The sequence below is a fragment of the Vicugna pacos genome, chromosome 32 (assembly GCF_048564905.1).
Source record: "Vicugna pacos chromosome 32, VicPac4, whole genome shotgun sequence".
Lineage (NCBI taxonomy): Eukaryota > Metazoa > Chordata > Mammalia > Artiodactyla > Camelidae > Vicugna > Vicugna pacos.
Genome location: NC_133018.1, coordinates 1,769,691 through 1,779,266, shown reverse-complemented (window position 1 = coordinate 1,779,266; position 9,576 = coordinate 1,769,691). Strand labels below are relative to the sequence as shown.

At 50.0% G+C, this 9,576-nt stretch overlaps 1 protein-coding gene and 1 long non-coding RNA gene across 3 annotated transcripts in view; both read right to left on the bottom strand.

Moving 5' to 3' along the window:
• Positions 1 to 9,576, bottom strand: part of LOC140691011 (uncharacterized) — a 33,018-nt gene that overhangs the window by 13,249 nt on the left and 10,193 nt on the right. The gene's annotated exons all lie outside the window — the stretch shown is intronic.
• On the bottom strand, positions 646 to 1,955 carry CLDN5 (claudin 5). Its single transcript, XM_031670287.2, has one exon. It carries the CDS (start codon positions 1,860 to 1,862, stop codon positions 1,206 to 1,208), a length of 657 nt encoding a protein of 218 aa, XP_031526147.2. The 5' UTR covers positions 1,863 to 1,955; the 3' UTR covers positions 646 to 1,205.

Genomic DNA, 9,576 nt, shown 5'->3' with positions numbered 1-9,576 from the left:
GCTGGCCGCCAGGCCAGCAGGGTAAGCACAGGGCCTGCACAGAGAGCCAGGATGGAGGGGCTGGAGCTGAGCCCAGGCACTCTGGGCAACTGGCTGCAGGTGCCTCCTCCCCATGGCAACATGCTTGTGGACCTGCAGCCAGCTCTGCAGGAGCCTAGTGCACATCCTGGATTTGCCCCCGTTCCCGCTGCACTGTTGGCAGAAGGGCCCAGGCAGTGGTGGACTGATACCTGGCCATTTGATGTGACCCAGAGATGGGTGAGCCCTGAGAGGGCAGGTGGAAAACAGCCACCCTGTGGTGTGTGGAGCCCAGCCTCTACTAGGCAAAGCCAGCAGCCTGGCAACCCACCACTGTCTGCATCAAACCCCTGCCCCACTGCAGGCCCCATGACTCAGCAGGGGCCCTTCTGACTACAGATCTTGCCTCCCTGGGCTGCAGTGAGTTGTAGCTGTTTTCCCACCCAATGGGAAGGTGACTAGGTGGCAGGGTGAACCTGAGAAATGGTCATGGGATCTTCTGGATCCCAAGGGCCAATCCTGGGAGGTCCCCAAAGGAGCTTTTTGGGGAGGAGTCAGTGCATAGGTGGATGAATGGGGGCTGCTGGGCCCAGGCAGTGACTGGACAGACAGGACAGGACACAGGGAGGGTATCCAAACCATTTACTAAGCAAACAACCCCCCCCCAAGCTGCAAAGGAGGGCAGGGCCTGAGTCCCACACCCAGTATCTGGTGCCCATGTCTCGGGTCCAGGCCAAGTCTCTTTCCCCCCACCTCCAGGGGCTAGCCTGCTGATGGATTAAAGACCAGCTGTACATGTCCCTCCGGCAGCCCAGGCTGGGAGTCCTGGACTCTGTCCACCCCTTTGGAATCGGCAGAAGCTACGGAGAGGTGGGCGGCATCCAAGACCCTAAGGATCGGAGAGGGAATGGGATCTTCAGTCCAGAGCCCACAGAGCCCAGGGAACCCGCGCCCCACCCACGTCGCAGCCAGAACTGCACACAGAAAAAGAAACCGAGCGAGTCCTCCCAAGTGTGGGTCGCCTTGCAGGGTAGGGCGGGGCCTGGGCCCCGCTAGTGCGGCCAGAGTCCAGTCACAGCAAAGAATTGGAGTTCTGCGGAGCTTGTATGCCGCAGGTGCAGGCCGCTGTCCGTGAGGGGCTGCTCTGGCCAATTCTCCGGCTCACGGCCCTGCTATGCCCGGCTCCATCAGACGTAGTTCTTCTTGTCATAATCGCCGCTGGTCGTGGGCCGCCGCGACGCGGAGTACTTGACGGGGAAGCTAAAGTCGGGCCGGCCAGCGCAGACCCAGGCGCCACAGCACACAAGGCCGCCGCCGCACATGAGCAGCGCCGAGGCGGCCCAGCCGATGTACAGTGCGGCGCCCAACTCGTACTTCTGCGACATGGGCACGGTCGGGTCGTAGAACTCGCGGACCACGATGTTGGCGAACCAGCAGAGCGGCACGAGCGCCAGCAGCCCGCAGAACGCGTAGAGTGCGCCACCCGTGAGGGCCACGCGCGCCTTGGCCGGGCCGGGGGTCACGCAGGTGGTGCACTGCGCGCCCGCCAGGGTCACGAAGAGCGCGACGAGCGCCAGCAGCACGGCGCCCACGGTGAGCGCCCGCGCCGCCTGCACCTCCGTGCTCAGCGCCAACACCGAGTCGTACACCTTGCACTGCATGTGCCCCGTGCTCTGCACTACGCACGACATCCACAGCCCCTTCCAGGTGGTCTGCGCCGTCACGATGTTGTGGTCCAGGAAGGCGGTTACCTGCCACATGGGCAGCCCGCACGCCAGGATCAGGCCCACCCAGCCCACCAGACACAGCACCAGGCCGAGTATCTCCAGCGCCGCCGACCCCATGGCTGAAGAGGAGACGCGCGCCGGACGGCCCGGGGCCTCCGTGAGCGCACGGCTCACTCCCTCCGTGTCCCGGCCCCGCGGCGCCACAGCACAGCCTCGGGTCTGCGGGAGCCTCCGGGGGGCTTCCCATTTCAATGCTTCGGGGCGGTCTCTACCCCTCGGGCCCAGCCCCCGAGCCCCGAACAGCCAATCCGCTCGCGGGCTATGGGCCCGCAGCCAATCGCAGGCGCCCCCGGCAGCCCGAGTTCGGGAAACTTTGCCTGAGGCAGCGAGGGAGGGGGGACCTTCCCCGCCAGGCCGCCGCCCCGGGGGACCCCACCAGCCGCTGTCCTGGTCCTGGCCGCGCGCGTTCCGAACTGGCCTCAGGCGAATGCGCGCGGGCCCGCCTCGCCATTTCAGAAGCTTCATGATCCTGGGTCTGCACCGACTTCCCGGCCACATTCCGAATGAGCCTGTTGGTGCCTACCTCCCCGGCCAGCTTCTCTTCCTTGGCCCACCTCCCTGACCACGGTGTGCCGGAGCCCCCCACCATCGCCACTGCACGGAGGCCTGCGTTGGGGGCTCCCTCGGCCCCTTCTCTTGGGTTGGCCAAACACAGCTCGCCTTGTTCCTCCAGGAAGCTCGCCCTGGATTCCAAGCCCAACCCAGGCCCCTTCTCGGCACCCTGACCACAGTGGCCCTCCCACTGCTGACACTGACCCTCGCACCTACCAAGAGGCCAGGCAGGCCTGTGCGGGTCAGGCCCAAGGCTCCAGCTTTGTCCAAGATCCTCCCCAGCACTATCACTGCCCTGGGGCCTGAGGATCCAACAGGAAGAAGGTGGCAGAGGGGCCTTTCCTTGGCCATCAGAGACCCCCCCCCACTCTGCCCCTGCGGCCGAGGCTTCCTAGACCTCACAGCCTTCACAGGGACTGCTCCTCTTCCAGAAGTGCTGCCCATCCCCTATCCTTTGAGGCCCAGCTCAAGTGACTCAGCATCAGTAAGTCCCTAGAGCCTCCAGTGACTCAGCACACAGGCTGTCCTCCTAGGAGCAGGCCATGGCCCCAAGCTCAGCCACCTCCGCCAGCCCTCCGACAAGAGACACAAGGAGACACGTATGGGCTGTGTTCTGCCCTCCCTCCAGTGGTAGTGCCGATCCTGCACCCCAGCCCCCAGGCCACCCTCCGGAAGCCAACATGGAGTTTCCTGACTGGGAGGAAGAGCCCCCATCCTCGCTGGAGGCGGGAGGCAAGGGATTTCCGGGCATTCTTCTGCACAATGGCCCAGCCATTTTACAAAAGGCCCATGGGGATGGACATTGGACCCCACCGAGGCTCAGGTGGGGGCACCAGCCCCTTTCTGGCAGCCCCTTCCCTACTCCCTGTCAGACCTTTGTCTCCAGCAGTACTCTGCCCTGGAGTGGAGCCTCTAGGACCCTCATCCCTTGCTCAGGTCCAAGGTGCTGGCCTGCTCATAGGGACTCCACAGAGAAGCCTGGCCACAGGCTGGGAGCTCTGACAGACCTGTCCCTCCTGGGCCTGGTTCTTTCTCCCTCCTCAGGTGGTTGCAATAATACCCTGTCGTCCAGCATGGTGGGAGGACATCCAAGGCAAGTTTGCTGGGCCCTGTGTGACTCGGGGGGAGCAGTTTTGCCCCATCCTTGACCCCCACCTCTCACTCCTTGCACAGGATGGGGCTCCGAGTACCACTGCCTCCTCCCAGCCACCCCTCACTCGCAGCAACCCTCTTGCTGCAGACCCTCCTCAATGTCCCCTCTCCCATCCACTCCAGGGGGCCTAGCCCTACCACCTTCTCCACCCTTCAATCTCACTTTCCTGTGGCCCTAAGTCCAGGGACCTTGCCCAGGGTCCCCCACCACTCTCCATCCTGCCATCTCCCCAGGATGGCTGCTGTGGCCTCAGGCTGCCTAGGCCCTACTCTGAGCCACCTGAACTGTTCTCATGGCAGCAGGGTCATCTCAGCAGGCCTGGCTCCTGGTTCACACTCTGCCTGAAACTCTGTGTGGCTCACACTGCCCATAGACAAAGCACTAACCCTGGGAGCAGCCCAGGTGACAGGCGCCAGCTGCACCGCCAGTCCTGCAGTAGAACACGCACCCAGGGGCCTGCCCTCAACGAGGGACTGGGTAGGGCTGTTTCACGTATGCCCACGGCCATGCGGCAGACAGCAGGGAGATGCTGAGTGACAAAGACTCTCTGAGGAGGTGACAGTTCAGCCTAAACACAGGAAGAAGTCCTGAGCAAGGGCCCAGAGGCGGGAAAGGGCAGAAGGAGGCCAGCAGGGCTGCGGTGCCCAGGCCTGCAGGCCAAGGTCAGAGAGGGGTCCAGGCTGTGCAGTGTGAATGCCTGACTTCTAGCAAGGGGCTCTCGGGCCTGCTCGCAGGCCAAGGCCACCTGCTCATCTGCCGCTATTGTTCTGCTTCCCAGGGGAAGTGCGGCAGGATCTCATTGTGTGGGGAAAGGCCTGAGTCGGCAGAAATCAGTTTATCTTGAGCAGCTGCTGGCTGACCCCACACCAGGGTGATCCGGTGACCTTCCAGGGACAATCCAAATTTAGGTTCCAGATTTCGGGGGGCTGGGGTTTGGGAAGCTCCTAGTTAAGGGATTTCATTTCAAGGGAAGTGAGAACATCCCTTTTCTTTCGGCTTTGAAATAGTTGAGGATGTTTTCCTCCAGGGCAGCAGCTGTCTGTGGAGCCTCTGAACACAGGGCACTGCCTGCTACCCTTTCTCGGCACAAGCCTGTGCTCCAGGGGCAGCTCATCCAGTGTTGCTAGCCCTGCCCTGGGACCAGAGGCGGCTGGCGTGGGAGGGGTATGGATGCCTACGACAGCCGAGTGCCCTTTGACAAACAGCTGTGAATTCACAGTTCAGACGAAGGAACTGGGCTCTCCCTGCCTTTGTCCCACCACAGATGTGAAGCCCTCCACGGTAGAGGCTGCAGGGTTGGGAGAGAGACAGTCACCAACCCCGGTCCTCTGCTGCCATTCCTGAGCGCCCTCCAGGTTCCCGAGCCAGCCTCCCTGGCTCCCTTGACCTTCACAGCTCCTCTGACTTCAGTTGGAGGTGGCTGAGCTTGGGGCCACGGGCTGCTCCTGAGAGGATAGCCTGTGTGCTGAGTCACTGGGGGGCTCTGGGGCTGTGGTCAGAATGGGAGGGCACCACTGCTTAACCTTCCTCAGTGGGCAGGGGGCTCTGGCAGACAGACCACACTGGATGGGGGTCTCTGGGTGGTCTCTGGGGGCAGCCCTCCACCCCTCAAGCCTGCACTGCCATCGGGCCTCTCTGTCCACCTTCTCCCCCAGCCCTTTCCTTCAGATTCCTTCCTTCTCGGCAGGCTACATTCTGCAACAATTTTATACTCTTTCCACTTGAAATCGTACAGTGATTCTGGATCCTCCTTTTTCATTAGCAACATACTGTAAACATATCCCTACTCTGTTAAAAACGCCCTCGTGATGGTCATCGTTTCTAACTACCTTGGGAGTGGGGACAGAGCCAGGATGGACTCCTCCGTCTCCACCACTCTGGGCGGCGGGTTGTGACCAGTGAGATCTGTTTCAAAGTTCTATAAAATGGGGATGCTGAGAGGCGTAACATCAAAGGAGCTGAGCAGACAGCACTTCCTGGCTCAAGGTGGACCCTGGATTAACATTAATGGTGATGATTATTCTGGTAATCATGCAACCATCCCTTAAGACACAGCTTTATAAATGATCATTTTTTCTCTTATAAATAATGCTATGAATGTCATTATTCATGAGCCTTGATTTTGGACAGTTTCCTCAGGAAAAATTTCTCCAAGTAGCATTTCTAGCTCACACTCAGGAGCGTGTGTCCCTTAGACCCCTTACCTGAGTGTGTTTTCACTGCCTGTCATCAGCTCTAAGTATATGGAGCTTTTGAAGTTTACTAATTGAACGGGCAGAAAATGGCACCTTACTTTAATTTGCATTTCTTTGCACAGTAATAAGATTAAATTTTTTATAATTTATACTGCTCATTTTTATTTTCTCTTTGGTGAATTGTCTATGTACCCACATAAAGCCTTGGTGTGCTCTCACTTTACATGTTAGAAACATTACTTGCTAAAGAAATAATAACTGAAAAGTTCCTAAATTTAGGGGAAAATAAAACCTATTCAAGATGTTGCCAGAACCCCAAACAGCATACATCCAAAGGAATCCACAACAAGACACACTATAATTAAACTTCTGAAAACCAAAAACAAAGAAAAGTATTGAAAGAGCCAGAAAAAAAGGACATCTCACCAATGGGTGAAAACAAATCAAATGAAAGAGGATTTCTCATCAGAAACAATGGAGACCAGAGAAGGCATATTTTTAAAGCACTAGAAGGGTAAAAAAATGTCAACTCAGAATTCTGTACCTAGCAAATATATTCTTCAGGAACAAAGGGGAGATAAATATAGTTTCAGATGAAGGAAAACAGCAGATGCACCTAAAAGAGTGGCTAAAGGATGTTCTTTAAACAGAAAGGGAATGATAAAAAGAGGAATATTTGAACATCAAAAAGAAAGAAAGAATATTATAAGCAAAATATTGGTAACTACAACAGACTTTCCTTCTCCTTTTGAGTTTTCTAAAATTATGTTTGAAAGTTGGAGCAAAAATGATTACACTGCCTGAAGTGGTCCTCGGTGTATGCAGGGGAAATATCAAAGGTAACTGTATTATAAACAGGGAAAGGTAATGGGATATAAAGGGAGATAAGGTTTCTATACTTCATTCCAACTGGTAAAGTGTTGACATCTGTAGACTTTGATGAGTGCATAAAATGTAATCTAAGAGCAACCACTAACAAATATACAAAAGACACACTCAGAAATACTTCAGACAATTCAAAATAGAACTCTGAAAGATGTTCAAGTAAGCTACAAGAAGGCAGGAAAATGTAAACGGAGAAACAAAAAGAAAAACAGAATAAACAGAAAATGAAAATAAAGTGGCAGACTTTAATCCTAACCATATCAATAATTACATTAAATGTAAATGGTCTAAACACAGCAGTTAAACAAGAGTTTGGTAGAGTGTACCAAAAAATTACCCAAATGTATGCTATTTAAAAGACACTCACTTCAAATACAGTGACATGTGTAGGTTGAAAGAAGACACATAGAAGATACTATGCAAACATTAACCAAATAAGTGTAAGAGTAGCTATATTAATATTAGATAAAGCTAACTTCATTAAGAAAATTACCAGGGATGGAGAAAGACATTACATAATAATGATAAAAGGGTAATTCCACCAAGAAGGCATAGCAATCCTAAATGTGTGCACACCAAACAATGCAGCTGGAAAATATGTGAAGCAAAACCTGATCAAACTGAATGGCGAAATAGACAAATTGACAATTATAGTTGAGGCTTCGACACTCTTCTTTCAACACCTGATAGAACAAATGGACAAAAAAAAATCAGCAAAAAGACAGAACTCAAGAACACCATTAAACAACAGGATTTAATCAAAATTTATATAACACTACTTAAAAACAGTGGAATATACATTTTTTTCATGTGTTCAGAGAACCTATGCCAGACAGACCATATCCTGAGCAATAAAAAAACCCTCAAAAATCAAAGAAAGCAAAAGTTGCTTCTTTGAAAGGTCAACAAATTAGTATGCCTTTAGCTAAACGGACCTTTAAAAAAGGGAGAAGACTCACATTACTTAATTGAGAAATGAAAGAAGAGATACTGCTAATGATATCTCACTAATAATAAAAGTGATTTTCAGGGAATACTATGAACAACTGTATGCCAGCAAAGCAGGTGACCCTGATGAAATGGACAAATTCCTAGAAACAAAAACTACCAAATCTGTCTTAAGAAGAAATAAGAAATCTGAATAGATCTACAAGAGATTCGTGTCAATAATTTAAAAAATTCAAACAGAGAAAAGCTCAGGACCAGATGGCTTTATTGGTAAATCCTACCAAATGTTTAAAGAAAAACTAACACTAATCAATCTCAAACTCTTACAAAACAATAGAAGAGAGGGGCACACTTCCTAATTCACTCCATCAGGCCAGAACTGCCCTGATCCAAAGTTAGATGAAGACTTCGCAAGAAAACTACAACCAATAATGCTTGTGAATAGAAATGCAAAAATACTGAATGATATTATTAGCAAACCAAATCCAGCAACACCTATAAAAAACACATGCCCAAATGGGATTTATTTTAGGAATGCAAAATTGATTTAACATGTAAAAATCAATCAATCAAAATATTCAGATATAAATCTAACAAAATATATACAGGAACTACATGCTGAAAACTATAAAACACTGATGAAAGGAACTGAAGATTTAAATAAATGGAGAGGCATTCCATGTTCATGAATTGGAAGATTCAAGGTATAAAGAGGTGAATAATGCACTTCCCTTCAAAATCCCAGCAAGATTTCTTACAGACACAGACAAGATTATTCTAAAATATATATGGAGAAGGAAAGGAATTAGAATAGCTAGAACAACTCTGAAAAAAAGAATAAAGTGTGAAAAATCACTCTATCTGGTTTCAAGACCTATTATATAGATATTAATATACTGCTTATTAGGAGACAGTCATTGTCCAATGGAAAAAAATAGAGAACCCAGAAACAGCCCCACACAAGTACAGCCAACTTATTTTTTACAAACATGCAAAAGCAATTCGATGACCAAAAGAATTGAAGCAGGGACTCAAACAGATATTTATACACCAATATTCATACCAGCATTATTCAAAACAGCCAAAAGATGGAAACAATGCAAATGTCCACCAACAGATGAATGGATGGATAAACAAAGTTGTATGTCCATACAATGGAATATTATTCTGTCTTAAAAAGAAAGAAGCAGGGTGGGTAGTTCAAGTGGTAGAACACATGCTTAGCAGGCATGAGTTCCTGGGTTCAATCCCCAGTACCTCCCTCTGAAAATATTACCTCCCCCCATCCCCCCAAAAAAGGAAGAGAATTCTGACATATGCTACAACACGTATCAACCTTGAAGAAATAATGTTAAGTGTAATAAGCCTGATACAAAAGCACAAGTATTGTATGATTCCACTAATACGAGGTCTCTAGAGCAGTCAAATTCATAGAGACAGAAAGTAGAACAGTGGTTGCCAGGGGCTGGAGAAGGAGGGGCTGGGAGTTACTGTTTAATGAGTACCAAGTTTCAGTTTGGAATGATGAAAATGTTCTGAAGATGGATGGTGGTGATGGTTGCATAACAATGTGATATACTTAATGCCAATGAATTGTAAAAATGGTTAAAAGTATAAATTTTATGGGATGCATATTTTACCATACAAAAAAAAAGCCAACTCAGTGGAGGAAGGATAATTTTTTTCAACAAATATACTAGAGCAATTAGATATCAATATGACAAGAAAACCTCAACCAAAATCTCACCATAAAAAAAAATCTCAAAATTAATCCTAGATTTAAATGTAAAATATAAAACTACACAACTTTTTAGATGATAACTTGAGAGAAAATCTTCAGGACATAGACATGACACCAAAAGCATGATCATAAAAGGAGAAAATGATCAATTTAACTTCATCAAAATTAACTTTTGCTTCATAAAAGACACTTTTTAAAGGATGAAAAGACAAGTTACACACAGGGAGAAAATATTTCCCCATGGATTAAAGTGCTTAGGATAGTAATGGCCAATAAGAAGTGCCACAGACACTATTT